General features: G+C 37.5%; 1 protein-coding gene across 1 annotated transcript in view; it reads right to left on the bottom strand.

Annotated features, from left to right (window-relative positions):
• Positions 1–21532, bottom strand: part of efna3b (ephrin-A3b) — a 124942-nt gene that overhangs the window by 13504 nt on the left and 89906 nt on the right. Inside the window, exons 2-4 of the mRNA XM_020928080.1 lie at positions 7635–7927; positions 5570–5635; positions 2484–2561 (exon numbers count right to left, since the gene is read on the bottom strand). Coding sequence (XP_020783739.1) covers positions 2484–2561; positions 5570–5635; positions 7635–7927 — 437 coding nt within the window. The remainder of the gene's footprint in view (positions 1–2483; positions 2562–5569; positions 5636–7634; positions 7928–21532) is intronic.

Here is a 21532-nt window from a genome sequence, read left to right as displayed (position 1 = left end):
CAAAGTCCCAAAAGTTGTTGGTGTGGTCTTTAGCGAGTGGAAGTGTGAGTGCGTTCTGAATATGCATGAGTTAGTTCAGTGGGATGTGCAGGCTGCCAGGCCAGCTGGTGCTGTGGAGTTAACACAGTGTCTCTGTAGATGTCACTTCTGATGTCCTTTTAAACAGGTCAGTGGGGTTCTCACTCAGCAGCGGACAATGGAGGTATTAAATGAACAAACACACGAAAAAACACCAGTGTATTTTTAAATTCTGCATGAAAGCTGTAGTTTACTTTTACCAGCTTTAGAACAGAAAAGCAGAGGTTAAAAAAAAGACTGTTATGTAATTCTAAACATGAAAAATAACCTATTTTGGAAAATATATACAAATCAATTTCAGTCTTTTTAAAATCAGATTAAAATGTTAAAGGTGCACTGTGTAACTTTTCTGTTGGAGGATAGGCTTGCCTCATGGATACATTACTGTTTTGCCTGGAAAGTTTCACAGAAAATATATTTATTTATCAATCTATTACTCAATTTCAGTATTTGTATTGCTCAAAAATACACAGAGACCTGAACTTCTGGTCTGGTGAAAAGTTACACAGTGCACCTTTAAAAATGATAAGAGCATTTTCACATCAAGTGTAAGTTTTAGTATTTAATTATTTTTTAGTATTTAATTATTTAAGTTTTCGTATTTAGTTATTGCATTGCATTATTAGTAATTTTCTGCCCCATGCAATTCTGTTTTTCATGCCATGTTTAAATTCTGGCAGCATAAAAAAAATATGGAAAAGGAGACTATTCCACATAACACAAACTGCATCTATGGATGATAAACAAGCTTTTCAACAGTCAGCAGTTTGACCAGCCTCACTTAAGGATGTAAAAATATCTGGACAGTGCCCTCTTTTGGTTGACAATGGAGTTATTAAAATGCCTGTGATTTGAAGAGAACTATCTTTGTCTCATTCTTATCCCAGAGCCTACAGGCCTCCAAGCTCAAGTCCTTTTATATATATAGACTCTTTTGTAACTACAGGAATGTGCATTGTATCTTATTTTCAGCTAATCCCTGATATATGGTTCATGCTCCAGAAATACACCGCAGCCCGGCCTCAGTGAACAATGTATGTGCCAGGCAGAATATTCAGAAGGAATGCATGTCATCTCCTAAGATAAGTATAATTAATATGATTTTCCTTTACTTCAGTCCCTTTAGTGACTGATGGAGAATGAGCTGCTCACTTTGGGTTGCCAGATCCTATGACTTTAAATGTACAACACTTTGAAAATGGTTTTGTTTATAAAATGTGCTATGGAAAGAGTGGATTTGGATTTGGATGACTAAAACCAGTTTGCAATAAACCCCAAACCGGCTCTTTATGTGTGCGCAGATACTGTATGTAGTAAGTATGTTCAAATCAAATGCTGCTTATATTTATACTTATACAATGCTTGTTTATTTTGAGTGACAAAAGTGTTCAACATGACATCGACATTGCTAAATTGTTGATATTTTCATTTGATATTCTATATCCAATCAGAAAGCAGAATGAGACAAACATGAGTCTCTTATTTGGGTTGCCAGGTTCAGTGCTGAAATTCAGTTGGAGGTCTGTCCATAGACTGAGATTGAGAGAAAAACCTGTATACCGTATTTTTCGGACTATAAGTCACACTTTTTTCATGGTTTAGTGGCCCTGTGACTTATATTCTGGTGTGACTTGTATATTAAAATTTTCACACTGACAGGCTCAAGAGGGCGCTCTAGACTCATGTGTCAGTATCTGCTGCTCCTATTACTCCTGTACCACTGTCACTTGGCTCTACTGCACATGTCTCCTGCAGAAAGAGTCACTGTCCTGTCTGTATCATGTTAGTCGATCGTACCATTACTTCTGTACCATTGAAAATTTTAAATTTAAGTGACAACCATCCTGTCGGGATTCAGAAAGGCAGGAATAATTCTAACTGAAACTGAAGCTGAGTCTAACGACAACTACACAGAAGAAGAAGCGGCGCTCGGTTTACCTCCGGAGGTCACCGAGTTGCTCAGAAGTGAAGAATTCAGTGGATTTAGTGATTTGGAGTGAGATGGAGAGTTTGGTAAACTTGTTCTGTTCTGTTGTTTCTGCTATAGTTTATCTGAAGAACTGTTCATATGTGATGTTAACAGCCTGTTGTTCTCTGTTCTATTGTTATTACTAGAACTTGCCTTTCAATATGAAATGTCAGTTCCTGGTCTCTGATTTTATAAAATAAATTTCCCCCAAAAGTGTGACTTATAGTACAGAGCGACTTATATATGTTTTTTTCTTCTTCATTTTGCATTTTTTGGCTGGTGCGACTTCTACTACGGAATGATTTATACTCCGAAAAATACGGTAGTCCTCTGTCTGCAGGTTCAGTGCTGATTGAACTTCCTTCTTTTGTCTACACCCACACCTTTAATTCAATCATTTTAATATGTCCTATTAATTCTATCATTCCTGACTCACCGATATCATCAATCTTTAGACCTGGTCTGAGCGTGTAGTCTGCTCCTGTGGGCTCTGGCTCATCATGGGCATCAGATGCTGAGGAAAGAGAGAGAAAAAGAGAAAGAAAGAGAGACAAAAGGTCAAACCCACTGCTCCAACCCAAAAGCTTTTAATTACATCTACAAAAGCGACGCAGTGAAAGGGTTAACAAAACCTCCTGCAGCGCACAGACTGAGGGGGCGATCAAACTGAAGACAAGCTGTGAGTGTGAATGAGGAGAGAGAGAAAAGGATAGAGAGAGAGAGAGAGAAAGAGGGAGAGAGGTTAGCACTGTGGAAGTTAAAAGGACCGGACAGGCCAGGGATCAAAGTGAGTGTGTACATGGGCGTGCAAAGAGTTGTGTAGAGCGAAAGACGGGGTAAGAAAGAGAAAGAGAAGAAGAGAGAGTTAAAGGGATAAAGAGGGAGAAAGAGAGCGAGTGGGAAAGAAATAGGGGAAAAGAGATGAGAGAGACTGACTGAAAGGGAGGAGAGAGATGGAGAAAGAGTGAGAGAGAGAAAGGGAGAGAAGGGGAAAAAAAGAGAAGGAGAGAGTGTGAGAGAGACAAAAAGAAGTAAGTGAGGAGGAAGATCGAAGGAGGTATAAAAAGACAGAAAAAGAGAGTAAGAGGGAGAGAACAGGAGAGGGGATAGAGAGAAAGAGATGGAAAATAGAAGAGAGAAAAGCAAGTGAGAGAGAGGGAGGGAGAGAAAAGGAAAAGAGACTGAAAGAGTGTGAAAGAGACGAAACGAGCGACAAAGGGGAGTAAAGAGAGCGTAAGAGGGAGAGAAGAGGAGAGGAGAGGGATAGAGAGAGTGGGAGAGAGAAGAGAGCAAGGAAAAAGAGAGGAGAGAGAGAGAGTGACGAAAAGAGCGAAAAAGGGGGAGTAAGTGAGGAGGGAGATGGAAGGAGAGAGTGACAGAAAGTCAGAGAGAGTAAGAGAGAGGAGATAGAGAGAAAGGAATGGAAAGTAGGAGAGAAATGAGAGTGATAGAGAGAGGAAGGGAGAGAGAGAAAGGGTGAGAAAAGGAAAAAGAGAGATGAAAAGAGCGACAAAGGGGGAGTCAGTGAGGAGGGAGATAGAAGGAGAGAGAGAGTGACAGAAAGAAAAGAGAGCGAAAGAGGGAGAGAACAAGAGAGGGGATAGAGAGAAAGGAATGGAAAGTAGAAGAGAAAAAAGCGAGTGAGTGAGAGAGAGAGAAAGGGAGAGAAAAGGAAAAGAGATGAAGACAGCATGAGAGAGAGATGAAAAGAGTGACAAAGGGGGAGTAAATGAGGAGGGAGATCGAAGGAGAGAATGATAGAAAGACAAAAAGAAAAGAGAGTAAGAAGGAGAGAACAAGAAAGGTGATAGAGAGAGAGATGGAAAGTAGGAGAGAGAAAAGCGAGTGAGTGAGAGAGAGGGAGAGAAAAGGAAAAAGAGAAGGAAGGAGAGAGTGACAAAAAGCCAGAAAGAAAAGACAGCGTAAGAGGGAGAAAACAAGAGAGGGGATAGAGAGAGTGGGAGAAAAGAGAGAAAAGAGAATGAGAGAAAGGGAGGAGAGAAATGGAGACAGAGTGAGAGAGAGAAAAAGGGAAAAAGAAAGAAGGAGAAGGAGGTGAGAGAGATGAAAAGAGCGAAAAAGGGGGAGTAAGTGAGGAGGGAGATGGAAGGAGAGAGCGACAGAAAGACGGAGAGAGTAAGAGAGAGGGGATAGAGAGAAAGGAATGGAAAGTAGGAGAGAGAAGTGAGAGCGATAGAGAGAGGAAGGGAGGAGAAAGGGTGAGAAAAGGAAAAAGAAAAGGAGAGAGCGTGAGAGTGACGAAAAGAGCGACAAAGGGGGAGTCAGTGAGGAGGGAGATGGAAGGAGAGAGTGACAGAAAGAGAGAAAAAAGAGAGTGTAAGAGGGAAAGAACAAGAGGGGATAGAGAGAAAAGGATGGAAAGTAGGGGAGAGAAAAGCGAGTGAAAGAGAGGGAGGGAGAGAAAGGGAAAAAGAGGAGGAGAGAAAGTGGGAGACGAAAAGAGCAAAAAGAGAAGGAGAGAGTGACAGGGACAGAAAGAAAAGAGCGCAAGAGGGAGAGAAGAAGAGAGGGGATAGAGAGAGCAGGAGGAGAAGAGAGCAGGAAAAACGAGAGGGAAGAGAATGAGAGAAAGGGAGGAGAGAGATGGAGACAGAGTGAGAGAGAGAGAAAGGGAAAAAGAAAGAAGAGAGAGACGAAAAGAGCGAAAAAGGGGGAGTAAGTGAGGAGGGAGATGGAAGGAGAGAGTGAGAGTGACAGAAAGCCAAAAAGAAAGAGTAAAAGGGAGAGAACAAGAGAGGGGATAGAGAGAAAGGAATGGAAAGTATTAGAGAGAAAAGTGAGTGAGAGAGAGGTAGGGAGGGAGAGAAAAGGAAAAAGAGAAGGAAGGAGAGCGTGACAAAAAGACAGAAAGAAAATAGAGAAGAAGAGAGGGGATAGAGACAGCGGGAGAAGAGAAGAGAATGGGAAAAATAAAGGAGAAAGAATGAGAGAAAAGGAGGAGAGAGTTGGAGAAAGAGTGAGAGAAAGGGAAAAAGAGAGAAAGAGAGAGAGACTAAGACTAAGAGAGAGTAAGTGAGGAGGATGACAGAAGGAGAGAGAGAGAGAGAGTGAATAGGGCAGAAAGACAGAGAACGAGAGAGTAAGTGGGAGAGAAGAAGAGAGGGAATGGAAAGTAGGAGAGAGAAAAGCGAGTGATAAAAAGAGGGAGGGAGAGAGAGAAAGAGAGACAGGGGTTATGTTATCGGCACATATTCATACAGAGCAACTCACTGACCGAACACGACAATAAATGAATACTGACACAGGGAAAAGAAGAGAGGAGGAGGAGAGCGGAGGTGTGGAGAGGGGGCACAGTGCCTTCAAACATGCTCCTCTCTGTAGTGAAGGGGAAAAGGGGATGAAAACAAGATGGGATCAGGAGCGAAAATGCCAAAGGGGTAAAGTCAGAGGTTTCATGAGTGTATTCAGATGGGAGCGTGCATAAAGGCCGTCACATTCAGATGAGAGGAGGTGAAGAGGGAAATGCCAGGACGCGGGTCGCACGCAGAAAGAGAGACTCACCCGTGGAACAGCAGACGTACACTCGTAGCCTCAGACAGCTGCGGCCGTGGTGATGTGTGGGCGTGGCTGAGCACAGATACAAACACAGATACACATTTATATACAGGAGTTATGTTCATTTATGTTCATTTATATTTAAAGGAACACTCCATAACTTTTTAGGTACGTACTATTAACTATTACGAGGGCTGGGTGTCATTAAGAAGTTGCCAATAGGCGAGTTTCAGCTGACGTCATTGTTATTAAAAGCCCACGTTGCATGCTGGGAAATATTTTGGTCGGAGGCAAGAAACACGATAGCGTCAAGCACAGTGTGTAACCTCACGTATTTATCCCCGATAATGGTAAATTCCTGCTGCATTATCGGATGCACAAATAGAAGCACAGAAGAAGGAAAATGTCTTTTTCGTATTCCGAGTGAAAAGAACCTCTAACGGTGAATTAAACGGCTTTCAAACATTCGCAGAGCAAACGTAGAAGATCCTAGCAAACCGTGGACTCCAACAAGTTCAACAACACATCGAGACTCTTGGAGGCTTTCATCTTTTCTGCTGTGAATGGCCCAGGAGTTTCCACCAAGTGAATATTTGGCCAGGTAATTGGCGATTCCGACCAGAAATTTGGTTTGGTCCAGGCTTTGTCGGGGTTGAAAAGGGTGATTTGGCTCCATCGACGCTTATGACCAATTTCTGGTCAAATGGTCTTTGGTCCTCTGCTGTTAGAGTGGATAAATAACCGGGATCAATACCCTTTACGTGCTTTCTCGCTCCGTCCGTCATGTTGAATTATTTATTGCCGCCGACCAAAATAATTCCCAGTAACGCGCGCTTTTGTCAACAATGAAACTCGCCTATACGATACATACCTCAATACATAAGCCACGATATGATACATATCTCGATACAGTGCACTTTCGATTCGATACAATATATTTCAAATTGATTCAATACGGTTCAATTTAAAAAAGGCTAAATCATGTCTGTGATACTAAAACTCTTTGTTAAACCAATTCTTGCGCAAAGTTCATATGAAACACACCAACTGTAATCAATAAAACTGTGAAAATGTCAAATGTGTCGCATAAACAAGTTTCTTTTCACTGAATAAGTAACAAAACTGTAGCGCTGTAACAAAATAATTTCAAAAAATTTACCAAAAAATACTCGATATATCGATACAGCAGCCCACAATATCGATACTCAGTGGTGAACCGTGGACCTGGACGCTGGACTTTCACTAGGACCAGCTGCTGACTACCATGACCATCATTTATTTAAAAAAACCCAAATGAAGCGAATCATACATTCACTTACTTCATATATTTGCTTAATAATCATTAGCCACTGTTCAACAACTACAGATCTGAGGCCTGCGGCTCCGAGCTCCGGCCTGACCACGGGCCTCGAGCTCCGGTTCTCAGGTCTTTCTCTTTGTTTTCCTTTTTTCAGACGCACCCGAGGTCCATCGCATTTTTTGACCCTGTGGTCTCGCTTATATTTGCTGTCACAGGGTATTTGTGAAGACCCGGAAGATGTTATAATTATGATCCTGCCCAATAATCAATGAAATATGATTGGCCAAAACAACTGTCAAACTCAAACTTATACCCACATTGACTTGGGCCTTCGATACAGCCATAGACTGTATAAAAGAAGATAATTAAAATACAAAACTGTGATTTTTTTTCAGCAAATATGGGTCTTAAAGAGGCAGTGCTGACTATATTAAAATAGCTGTAAAATCGACTCAAGTGCTACAAATATTTGCAAAAGTGCAGTGATATAACAAAAAAAGTAAGTAAATGTAAATAAATAAATGGACATCAAACAACACTTATATTATGACTTTGAATAAAACCTTAACACAGCTAAATAATATCCCTATTTTAATTAAAAATACTGTACGGTATATACCACTGATGTTTGGTAGTCATAATTCTTTTATAATTTTGTGTTTTACTCATTTTATTGTGCATTTGAGAATTAGTAGAACTATGAAATTTCCCTTATCGATCTATTAATACTATCTACTATCTACTACTAAGTCTGAGTATCCGTGTACTCACATATGTAGTAGTACTCCTGCCCCACGTTGAACTCGTAGCCCAGGGAGAAGGCGCTGTACCGCTGAAACTTCTCTGAGAACTTGATGGGCGCGTGGGGGGCGTGGGGCCGGTTGCACTCCCACCTCTTAAAGCCCAGCTGCGGGTCACATGTGCGGTAACCACGGTAACTGACCATGTAGAGGACATACTGCTCGCTGGTGCCCACCATGCGCGTGCTGTCGTTGTAGTGGGGGCAGTAGATGTCCAGGTAGTCGTTCACGTTCACCTGCATCGTGTAGCCCTCCCGCCGCAAACTGCACAAACACAAAAAGAAAGAAGCAAGGGTTAGTTAATAAATCACAAATGAATCAAAACATGAATATTTGAATATTTTTGGGCTGTGTTCACATTAGTTTGAGTCTGATTTAGTCCTGATGTAGACTTGGGTTGGTCCTGCTCTAGTCCTGGTTTAGTCCTGTTTTAGTCCTGGTTTAGTCCCAATTTTGATGGAGCATGGTGTGTGTACAGGTATGAAAACAGACTTAATAAGCAAATCATAAAAGCGGCAACACTGCAAATAACAAAATATCCTAATAGTTGGATTAAAATGACAAAAAATCCACAATAACCCCTGCTTTTATTATTTCTTTTGTGCATTTAAACACACCTAAAATCAGATCTAGTTATTGAATTATCAGATTTTGACAGGCCATGTGAATGTATTATTTATTTATTTTGCACTTATACAAGAAATAACAATAGAACTGGTACACTAGATGAACAAGTAGGTGCATGAAAAGGAATCCTTAAAACTGCCATGTGAATACATAAAATCTAACATTATATCCATTGTTAACTGGCAAACATGTTGTGTACATGTGCACAGGATTATCGTATTATTAAGTAGTTGATATTTTTATTTTAATTTTTTTCAATATTTACCCTTGGGGACATGACAGAATATAAATATTAGTTTCACGACAATTAAAAATCTATTAGCATTTGCACTGTCAGGAAAACTAAAAATTCCAATTATGACAAAATTGCTCAACATATTAGAGCATTTATTTTGTATTTGAATCAACTGAAATATTCCATTGTGTTTCTTTACTGAAGGGGAAAATGTGCTTTATCGGGTGGGACAATTTAACCACAACAAAGCAAATGAATGACGATAAATTAAGAACACAATTCACTGCACAACAGGAGCCAGATCACTTCCTGTGGACCCTATGATGAAGATGAAATAAAAATAAACTTCTTATAATAACAAATGTACGAAAGTTACAATCTCACATCGCAAACAGCTGCCTACAAGTGGAGACACGTATGAAAACTACTTTAATTATACTGAAACATGACATAAAGCTGCTAAAATGAAGGTGAAACGACAAATAACATGAAAGATCTAGAGATGATTCAGGCAAGTAACTAATTCGTTACGGCGTTTTAATTAAATTTGTTATGAAGCTGACTCATTGTTCGACTAAGCTATTTGTTTATTATCAATCAAGTCTAATTAACTGAGATGTAATTATTAAAAAATGTTGACACAATACTGTATAATAACTTTGAAACAAGTGAACGACGCGTTAACCTAAATCGAGTTTGTTTTCAGCTACTTTTACACCGTTGTCCGGAGCAACTTTGACAAACCACTTTCTGTCCTCCATCTTATTTACAGCGCCGAGCAGATGTGATTGGACGGCTCCGTGTTCCTCTGCTGCACCCGGAGCACCAGCTTTAGCTTCTACACCCCAGGGCGCGTGTCTCTTCTCTGGGTGTCAGCGCAGCCCCGTCCCCTAACCCCAGCGCTCATACATCAACGTGAACACAACTAGTCAGTCGTCAACACGCGCCCGGACACTGTTACCCCCTCTCCAAAAAGCCATACATCAACTTCAGGACCAAAAAAGAGAAAATGAGACAGGAGGATAAGAGGAGACTTCTCTATATAAACTATGTATGAGTGGATGCGAGGTTCAGGTCTCCAGTGCTGGTTTTTATCCTCCTTTAATAGACGTGAGTGACAAAGATGGGTTACTGGAAATCACGCAAAAGTCTCGGGACCCTGATGCATGTCTAGATCATTTTGACAGATAGTTTTGTGGTTTTGTAGAACAGTCCCACCCACTTCCAAGCTTGCCCTGGTTGAAGAATTACATTTTACATTCATTTTTCTCATAGATTCTAGATTTAAATGTCATTTTTGGACTTAAAACAACCGTGTTATGGATATTAGTGACCACGTGTTTGAACTCGAAGGGAAAAGTGAATAGGAAAGTTACTTCTGGAATGAGGGCAGCCACTTTTGAAACCCGTAATGAGACTATAACAAGAACATTTTGAAGGGATGCACACAGATCTGGTAAAAATATATATAAAAAAGCGCAATATTTTTACCAAAATACATTGTATAAATAAATAAACTCATATCTCTACAAGAGGTGAGCAATACTTTTTTAGTAATTTGTCATTTTGTTTAGTCAATTTTTCAATAATATTGCAAATGTTGTTTTGAAATTTGACTGATTAAATTAAAGAAGATTCAAAAGAGAAATCACCAAGTCAAAATAAAATACAGAAAAAGGGTAGAAAGGATGAAAAAGCTGTGAGCTCTGATTGTTTTGCAGAGACAGAAGTACCTGCTTCACGTGAAGACAATGAACAGGCAACAAAACAGAAAGAAGGTAAAATTAATAATTAAGAAGGACAAATCAAAAAGCTGAAACAAAGAAGACTAAGAAGCACATTGGTGTAACTTCCACGGTTTTTAAAAATCTCTCAAAAAAAAAAAAAAAAAAAAAAAAACGGACACAAAATTCTGTTAAAAATAAAAATGCAAAATATATACAGTATGTTTGTGGGTAATTTTCCAGTCCACTTATATTCAACCCGATGCATTTAAAGACAAATTTACACTTACACAATACACTTTTGTGGTTCATGTCACGGAGGATTTGAACTGAAACAAAAACATCTAGACTAAGACTTGGACTTAGACAAACTTTACTGATCCACACGGGAAATTATTTGTACACAGTAGCTCACACATATATACATATATGTAATATAATAACAAAGAGCAAAAATATAAATGGTAAAATTAATTCTAAATAAGTTGCAAAAAAGAGAGAAAGAGAGAAAGAGACAAGTGTCAAATAAGACATACTTATATAAATGTTAGTATGCAGCAGAGGTGGGACAAAGTTGTTGTTTTGCAAGTCTCAAGTAAGTCTCAAGTCTTTGACCTCAAGTCCGAGTCAAGTCCCAAGTCAAATACAGGCAAGTCCAAGTCGAGTCTCGAGTCGAGGCTTATAAGTCCAAGTCAAGTCCAAGTCGTCTGCTCTGAGCCTCAAGTCATTTCAAGTCCTTAAACCAAAGTACCAAATATATTTTAGATTTTTGCAATTTATTTGACTTTTAAGTTAAATTGTACTTATTAAGTCATAGTATATTTATATATGAGTATTTATTGAGTATATAAAAGCTGTAGTATTATTTTTTTTTTTTCCATTTTTAAATGTCTTGACAAGATCTTAGTGTGAGTCATTACAGTCAGAATAGAAGAAATTCAGATTTAAAAGTGCTTCTCAAGTCTTCTCAAGTCCAAGTCACTGACCTTCAAGTCCAAGTTGAGTCCCAAGTCTTAGTCCATTTTATCAAGTCAAGTCTCAAGTCCTAAAAATAGTAACTCAAGTCTGACTCGAGCCCAAAGTCACGAGTTGCAAGTCCCAACCTCTGGTATACAGTAAAAATAAAATAGAAAGATAAGTAATAAAATCTAAAATCACAGCACCTTTTTCTAATGGATGCCAAAAAAAAAAAAAAAATCATCTAATTATCATGATAATTCAAAATAGTGGCATATATTTTGTTTCAGCTTTTATTTTGCTTCCCCCACTCCTACGCAGTGACACTCAGACGCCACATGAGGGCGCCAGTATCCCACCGTGTCGCTCTGCTCTGCCTCTCTCTGCCTGGAGTTCTAGGTCACGTCTCCAGGGAGATTATTATTCAATTATTAAATGAAGATCGAAACTCTGCTTTCCATGTCTCCGGCTCTGCATCTCCCCATTACAGCTCGCCTCAGATCGCTCCTGAGTTTGATTCTAGTCCTCACAATCTGACAAAAAGAAATGAAACGATGAATATGTCTTCTTTTCCTTCACTTTTATTACATCACATACTCGCCTGCAGATGAGACTCGCTGGAGCTATAAAAAGTATACCATGCTCCCAGGGAACTATTTTTAGAGTAAACCCAAGACAAAATCTACTACAAGGGAGGTGTAGATGCAAATTGAGTGAAAAGGAGCAGAGTTTGATGCTCGCAAAGAAAACACGAACAGATAGAGGGCAAAAAAGAAAATGAAAAACTAGAGGCAGGGCAGCTCAGAGCATCCACAATAATCACAAAGCAAAATCGCATCCCGAAGATAAAAAGAACGCGAGCGAGAACACGGAAATCTACGTGTGACTTGAAAGCAAATCGAATTAATCTGCCAACCTATTATCTTTGAGAGAGTGAACCCAGATGCGCTCTTGTAAACACACAAACACAAACACAAACACGAACACGAACACAGTGAGGTGATAGTGACGAGAGCTGATACACAATCTAATGTGAGCTCTTCAATAGTTTGGAGAAGGTTCATAACTCAGGTATGAAGCAAAACAGTTACATTAGAGATACAAGATTATGATGATATGAGATGATGTTGAAGGTGGACAATATATACAGTCGTTTATTAAATCATGATTTCTTTAAATATATGAAAAAAAATGTAATATCAGGTGCACCAGCAGTCAAAAGTTTGGACTTACTCTCTCATTCCGTGTTTGTTTCTATATGTTTACTACTTTCTGCATCTGATATACATGCAGAAGACTTCAAATATATATCTTATTTTTATTTTTTATTTATTCAATATTTTACCAGGTAAGTCAGTTGAGAACACCTCCTCCTTTACAATGACGACCTGGCCAAGAAGCAGTAAAAAACAAAAGCACAAACAGAAAACATTCACACTACTATAACAACTATAACATGAAACAGTGACTAGAGATATAAGAAGTGAAACAATTACAGATTATAGATAGAAGTGTTGAAATATGTGCAATTATCCTGCAATTATATATGACATAAGATGTACAGAATTATATAGGAAACAATAAATACTCAAAACAATACACTACAATGCAATATTTTATAACAAAATCCTCAAATTAGCCACCAATTCAATTCAATTCCATCTTTATTAAGAACATGTAATATCTGGTTCATAATATTAAAAGAAAACAGTAAGAACCATCCTTTGTATTGTCAAAAATATTTAGTAGAGTTATGTAACTTTTTTCTTCTCTAAATATATATCATGCTCCATATATTTGATGTCTTCTGTATGTCAAAGTCAAAGTCAAAGTCAGAGTCAAAGTCAGAGTGAACTTTATTGTGAATTCCACCATGTAACAGACTTTACACAGAGAGAGCTGCGATTTCCCCAGAACTCCAATGTGCAGTAAAAAACTAAAAACACACACACATATAAACATGAAATGTACATAGATATCAATAATAAATAAAATAAAAACATGTAAAAAAAAAAAAAGACGTAAAAAAAAGTATGTATCTAAAAAAAAAAAAAAAAAAAAAAAAAAAATGACAGAGGGTGAGTCAAACCTTTTGTACATATATATATATATTGTTTGTAATAATAAAATTAAATAAAAAAGGACCTCAAGAAGCTGCAAAAAGAGCTGTTAAAATTATAACAGAACAAACATCTGCTGTAATCTTCAAAACAAAACCCTCTCTATATATTTCTGCTCTGTTGTGGAGAAACCTATTCACAATTGTTTCCCACAGTTTAGCTCATTTCTGTGAAGAGCCATTGAATTGAGTTTATTCCTTATTACCAGGGACAATATAAACATTAATTAGTCCTACAAAAGAAAAGATGATCTGTTTCTGTATCTACACCCTCTGTTGTTATCAGGTTTAAACATAACAACTACTACTGTTACATCTGTTATGGACTTAATTTGTTTTCTCTTATATTGCATAAAATATACTCACAAAAACAATTCTAATAAAAAAAATGATCAGTGGATTCTGTGATTTAGCGGGTTATTTTAGTTTTCGTCTGATCTTTAAACCACAATAGCTACTAATACTGCTATTATTGTTTTGTTTTGTTTTTTATTTTAGGTTTTAAGAATAGTAAGATTTAGTTTTTCATGTTTTTGGTTGCAGAACTTTCATGCAAAACTTTGAAAACTGTATAAAGAGTATTTGTAACATGTATCAAATAACCGGTCAATTACGTTGAAATGTTTACCCCCAAAACTCTCTTTCTTCCTGTAGTGAAATGTAGGTGAAAACTGGTTCTACTGGGTTTCCACTAAATACAGCGAGGCCTTCTCCTGCATCCACAACTCCTCAGACAGACTCAGATCAGATGCACGAGAGAAAAGAGGTGATGGACGGAGAAGCACAGAGGAGTTGTGGGCTGAGACGTGGGCTCGTCCGGGTTAAGAGCCGCACTGTCTGCTCACATGGGACCAGAGTGTGAGAGGAGAGAGGAGCGCACTCTAAAAAAAACAACATCTCAGCCTTTTCTCCTGGGTTAAAATGCCTCAAAGAATATTAGGTAAAATATTAATTAAATTGTTATGGATTTTAAAATAAGTTTCAAGTAAGGCTGTGCAATTAATTGAATTTTGATCACGATTTCGATTTGTGTGTCAGACGATCTCCAAACTCATATAATCGAGTTGAAATGATTAAGGCTTAAGAAAGTTTATTTTGGGATATTTATTTTAGTTTTTAAATAGAGAGGTTGCATAACAGCTGGATATATAGTTTACTTTGGATACATTTATGTTTTTCTATGCCTTAATTCATGTTCAGAGTATATTTTATTCATTTTATGTTCATCACAAAAAAAAAAAGTCTCACAATATATCAAATTACAAGTTCCTTTGCTTAAATGTATTGTTTTATAGTAGCAAAAGCTAATAAATATAGCGAACTACATATCCCATGATTCATTTCAGTCCAGACGACATGAAGAAATGTTTTGAGATTATGACAGAGATAATTCACTCCAGAATCTTATCAAGGTATTTTAAAAGCAAGTGTCCTATTTACAATTATATCAGCCTCTCCAAAATATCGTAATAAATATCGTACTGTGAGATGCATATCGTGAAAATATCGTACCGAGAGATTTGGATATCGTTACATCCATACATATTTATAACCCATATTTATTTTCAGTTTGAAAGTTTTGCATAAAATATCAATAACAAAGAGCTTTTTTTTTTTTTTTTTAGAGAAATGCTGACTAAATGCATTGTGTAACTAAATAATTATCATTTGAATAATCGTGATTTCAATACTGACCAAAATAATCGTGATAATTTTTCCATAATTGAAGTTAATTTTATGAGGTTTCAATATATATTTTGTTCTTGCTTTGAATCAAAATAAGCCAATTATTCTTATTCTGCAGATAATAAAGCTTGAAATACTTTGTGCAGTTAATTTGAATCAAGATTGAAATTTAGATGTTCAAATCAAATAAACAAAATGTATCTACAGCCAATCGTCCTCCAGTGAAAGCACATGCTTCGGAGTTTGGACTGAGAAATCTGCCCTACATATTTGTAACCTATATTTATTTTCAATTTGAAAGTTTTATGTAAATTATCAATAAAAAGTGTTTTTGTTTTTTTTTTTTTAGAGAGAATTGCTGACCAAACGCATCATGTAACAAAAAAATAGTCATCTGAATAATTGTGATTTCAATACTGACCAATATAACCCTGATAATGATTTTTTTTTTCATATTTGAGTAAGTTTAAGTGAATTTTATGAGGCTTCAAGATATATTTTGTTACTGCTTTGAATCTAAATATGCCAATTATTTATATTCTGCAGATAATAAAGCTTGAAAAATACCTTGCGCAGTTAATTAATTTTAATCAAGATTGAGATTCAGACGTTCAAATCAAATAAACGAAATGCATCTACAGCCAGTGAAAGCATGTGGTTCAGACTTTGGACAAAGAAATAAGTCGTACTTTTAATCAATTACGTCCAGGAAATGAATATTGTTATCATTTGTATTTGAGCCAGTTAATAATTGATAATATTGTGAACATGTTTTGCTGTTTATGCGAAAGTTCTGTACCTCAAGATCAAAATAAACCAGCACCTAAACCGACCTAGAAACACATTGAAAAAAAAAAGACCTACAAACTATGGAAATCAACAGTTTTACAGTGTAGTAGTGAGGGAGAAGAAAGAGAAAGAGCGAGAGAGAGAGCGCTTCAGCTAAGAGCGAGATCAAAGCAGCCCTGGATCAATGTCACTACAGTAAAAGGCAGATGGAGCAGAGCCTATGTAGCCCGTATAAATCAGAGGAGGGAGCATAACGCCATAGTTACCCTCTGCCCCAGTATCATCTCCCAGGCCACGCAGCGTCAATAAAGCTCCTGACACCAGCGCCGGCGGTCGCTTTGTAACCGGAGTCACTCTGCTTAGACCCGCTCAGCTCGGGCTTTGTACAAGAGAGCGCGGAGTTTGTACGGAGAATCTGACACTTTGTCTTTTCAAATCTTCGCCAAATACTATGTGCCACGATCCCCTTTGAACGGCGGGGATCAATGCGCCAGTTTTAGAGGTGCGAGAAATCATTCCGAGGATTCAACTTTTCACAAGAGTTTTTTTGCTATTAGTAATTGATGCTGCTGCCATAACCTTTACTGCTCGCACCAGGACTGGGCAATGGACAAAAATAGAGGAAGTGATTTTATTTTTCTTATTCTAAACATGTAAAAAAGGCCTATGTATTAAGGTTAAAAGCAAGTCTGACATTTAACTAAAAAATACATCAAGTCTATTCCTTCAAAGTCTGAACTCTGATCTAAACTAAAAAGGGACAGTCTGGAGTGTTGGAGACGTGTGGAGACACTTTTTTTTTTTTTTATATATTCCATCCAGTCCTGGTATTTGCAGAGGTCGCTGGTGCTAGGCTAGTGCATGTCAATGGCCATAGTTAGCCTGCCTCTAAAAACAGTTTTATCCACTCCACAAAACACCTGAAGTAAATCTATTATTACACCAGACTGTTTATGTAAATGTTTGTGTTGATAGAATAATGTTTGAAGTAAAACCAATTTTGTATTTGAAGGATTTATGTCTGAGCAAGTTGTACTTCCTGATAGAAAGCTTGGCAGCGGTGGACTGATATATGAGAAAATAGTCCCTCAACATGCGACGATTCATGCGATGCAAGGTTAGTTTTATTTCAAACATTATTCTATCAACACAGACATTCATATCAACAGTCTGGTGTAATAATAGATTTGCTTCGGGTGTTTTGTGGAGTGGGTAAGACTGTTTTTAGTGGCAGGATAACTATGGCCATTGACATGCACTAGCCTAGCACCAGTGACCTCTGTAAATACAAGGACTGGATGGAATATTTAAAAAAGTGTCTCCACACGTCTCCAACACTCTGGTTCACTCTGGAAATGAGGCCCTATTTCCAAAATTCCAGACTGTCCCAGACTTAATTTAAAACTACTGAATGACACCAACTTGTCCAGGAGCTGAAGGTGGAAATTAGCAATTTTGCTATAACCTGGCACAAATATATTACCTCTGTAGGTCAATGTTTTGATGTACACTGTCCCTGATAAATAAACTAATAAATACATTTTAAAAAGCACGACAATGCAGTCATTATGCACTCAGACCACTCACTCATGCCACATACAATAGCTAGTTAAAGTGTCTTGCACAAGGACACAACAGCAGTGTGCAATTTGTCCAAGCTGGGACTGAACTGTTGAGAACTACTACTACTACTACTACTACTACTACTACTGCTACTACTGCTATTACTACTACTACTACTACTACTACTACTCCAACTACTCCAACTACTCCTACTACTCCTACTACTCCTCCTACTACTACTACAACTACTACAACTACTCCTACTCCTCCTACTACTACTACTACTACTCCAACTACTCCAACTACTACTACTACAACTACAACTACTACAACTATTACTACTACTACTACTACTACTACTACTACTACTACTACTACTACTACTACTACTACTACTACTACTACTACTCCAACTACTACTACTACTCCAACTACTCCTACTCCAACAACTACTCCTACTACAACTACTACTACTACTGCTACTACTACTGCAGTGTCTACGTATTTCTGAATGTCTTTCTATTTTATTTTTGATTTTTATTACTTATCTGACTTTGACATTTATATAGCGATGTCTTATTTGACACCTGTCTCTTTTTTTAATTATTATTATTATTTACAATTTATTTTACCATTTATATTTTTGCTCTTTGTTATTATATTGTGATGTGTGAGCTCCTGTGTCCAAATAATTTCCCTTGTGGATCAATAAAGTTTATCTAAGTCTAAGTCTAGTGTACTTGTTGTCAAAGCACTTTAATGTTACTTTTAAGCATTACACACTCAAATATTTACAATAAAAAAGTGTATTAAAAAATATAAAACTGCTCTCCAAGATGTACTCAGAAAGATTACTTACGTGTTTGTTTCCACCCCAGATTAACTTTATTGTAAACGGTGCATCGTAATAAGCAGTTTTTCTCATTAGTCAGTTGAACTTTTCAAACCATTGTCAAAGCGTGGCTTGTAAAGTGGCTGTCTGAATGCTCTCAGGTGGCAGCTGTTATTAAACCACAATCTGCAAATGGTTAATTAAAGCCTTTTAGTATGACAGGTCAGCAAACAGGCCTACGTCCCCATGCACCAGTGAAGGAGGAAACCATGGAAACACAAGTTAAAGCGCGTTCAAACTCTGCAAGAGGAGGTGGAGGTGAGTCCTGACAGTCAAGACCCAGGGCAGCACAAAACCAACATTTTACCAGACCAACTTTGATACACTAGTGAGGCTGGAAAAGTGTAATTTTATATAAAGTGAAATTAATATTAAGGCGCTTTTTGTAACTTGACATATTGGCCGAGTCTTACGTAAGTAAAGAACATGGCCTAGGAGTCCTCTGTAATGGATAAGTGACACATTTTATGACAGGAAGAGAGAAAAAGTCCATCTTCTTGTGACTTTAATTTTTACGGGGGGTTGCCACATGCCTGTTTCCATGGAGATCAATACGTTTAATGCCACACTGCGGAGAAACTTTTAACAATATGTTTTAAAGTATTTCAAAAAGGAACGTATTTTGACTCTAGGACATTGTTGGATCACTGTGTTAAGTAAAAAAGTAGGCAACAAATGCATATAATGTTGAAAAACTTGGTCACTAACATTATATTTTCCAGAGCAAGAACAAGCTCTTTAATTTATGACCTGTATCTCTATCTAGAAGGATAATACACCTCTCTAAACTTCTTAAAACATACTATTCACACTTGAAACACAAGATAAAGCACAATCAAACTCTGTGAGAGGAGGTGGAGGTGAGTCCTGACAGTCAAGACCCAGGGCAGCACAAGTGTCATTTTATATAGAGTCAAATTAATATTACAGTGCACTTTCTTTCTAGAGATCAAAACATTTAATGCCATATTATAGAGGAACTTTTAACAATACGTTTTAAGGCATTTCAAAAAGGACTTTAGGACATTGCTGGATCACTGTGTTAAGTAAAAAAAGTAGGCAACAACTGCATAAAATGGTGAAAAAGAGCAAGATCTTTAATAATTTAGGGCCTGTATCTCAATCTCTAAGGATAATATGCCTCTCTAAACTTCTTAAAACATAAACTTTTAATGTAAACAACTTTTCAAACCTGAAAAATATAAGTTAAAGTCAAGTCATTCAAACTCTGCGAGAGGAGGTGTAGGTGAGTCCTAAGAGTCAAGACCCAGGGCAAAATCAACACTTTACCAAACCAACTTTGGCACAGTAGTGAAGCTGGAAAAGTGTCATTTATAGAGTGAAATTAATATTAAGGTGTACTTTGTAAATTTTTATTTATACGGGGGATTGCCACACATTTGTTTCCATGGAGATCAATACGTTTAATGCCATACTGCAGAGAAACTTTTAACAATACATTTTAAAGTATTTCAGAGAAACTAATTTTGACATTGCTCGATCACTGTGTTAAGTAAAAAAGTAGGCAATAAATATAATATAATAAAATGGTGAAAAACTTAGTCACTAACATTATATTTTCCAGAGCAAGAACAAGATCTTTAATAATTTAGGGCCTGTATCTGTATCTCTAAGGATAATACACCTCTCTAAACTTCTTAAAACATAAACTTTTAATATAAAAAACTAAAACTTAAAACTTATATTACACAAAATTGATTCTTGTGAGCTTCAAGTCATGATCTAAAGCTGTTTCCTCCTCAAAAACACATCCAGAGTTGTGTTCATGTTTGAGTAAACCTGTTTTTAGTCTGTCTCAAAGCTCAAAATGCTCTGTTCTACCCTGTGATGTCATGTAGTGGTCGTTTTCAAGTTTATCAGCTACTTTTTAGCTTTAGTTCAAGTATGCAGGGTTTGTGTGTGAATAATAAAAAAAAAACTAAAAAAAAAAAACAGAACTCCAGATATGTTTTTGATGAGGAAATAACAATATAACAGAATGGATAATAGCATAATACAGGCCCTTTAAGCACCTTATATAAATAGTAATGAATTGTAACTAGATTCATAATTCCAGGTCTTGTGATTACGGGTATAATCTTTGTCCATTTCTTTGCCTGGTGGTACTCCTGAGTTTTGTTCTTGCTAACTGCCTTCTCTGTGATCTGGAGCAGAAGCCGCAGGTGGTTGATTGGCAGTGTGCAGAAATGTGCAAAGAGCTGGAAAAGCATGCACGGCTGCTTAAATCAAGGTTAAAGAAATCAAAGGGACATTTGTGATGGGCACCAGGTTGTGACGGGTTTAGGCCCTGTCCAGCCCCGTTACAAATGATTGCCAATCAGGACATAAAAGCGCGCGCCTCCTGGGACCCCACCGCCTAAGCCTGCTTCTCTTCTACACGAGGAGATGCTAACATTGTTGGGGCTGACTCCAATCAGCTGCACATAATTGAACCTCTGGTCTCCTGAATATAAGACGACCAGGGATCCACGGTGTCAATGAGGCTGCAGGAGACAGCTTTGCACTGGCTTTACTCACGGAGACTGACGAGGAACTGGCTTTGTGGTGTAGCAATCAGACAGCAGCTATAGTGGACAAGAGAAGTCTAAAAACAGTGTGGAATAAAATACAACACACGATTCAGACGTAAACTCCAATTTGCCAACTGCAGTAATAATTGGATGTGTGCTAGGTCAAGGAAGAACATTACTGTTCTACATGTAAACTTGTCATGATCAACTTATCATTCAATATATCATCATTTTTGGGGTCAATGTACAATTTCTTTGCATATCTAGGAAATGTTTGTATATTTTTTTATGTCATATAATAAGACTTACACTGCAAAAGGTTGAATTAATAACTTCTGTGACTCTTTACAGATGCAAACTAAGAACTAAATTGTTTCATTCTGCTATGTCTTTATTGCAGCTCATGATTTATTTTTTAACAATATTGTAGTTTTAAGTAGGTTTTTGTGTCAGTGGAATAAATCTGTTTCAATATATTCACAATTCAACAAATCACACTTCAAAAGTTGTTATCATGGCATGGCTTTCAGTTGTAAGGTTGCATGTTAATCTAACGCTGGACATACACTGTGCGATATTTTTGATCGTTTCACTCGGCACCAGCTCAAACTGTACGGCCACATCACAGGGTTTAAAAGTTCACAGCTCGTGCGAAACCTTCACGAGAGGCGACTGGATTTCAGACAGGTTTGATATTCTCGCGACCTGCGATTGCCGATTGGGAGGTATTTCACCAACCTCTGCAA

The sequence above is a fragment of the Boleophthalmus pectinirostris genome, unplaced genomic scaffold (assembly GCF_026225935.1).
Source record: "Boleophthalmus pectinirostris isolate CB_2022bp ecotype Guang Dong unplaced genomic scaffold, ASM2622593v1 HiC_scaffold_6, whole genome shotgun sequence".
Lineage (NCBI taxonomy): Eukaryota > Metazoa > Chordata > Actinopteri > Gobiiformes > Gobiidae > Boleophthalmus > Boleophthalmus pectinirostris.
The sequence above is the reverse complement of the archived record's forward strand: the minus strand, read 5'-3'. Positions and strand labels throughout refer to the sequence as shown.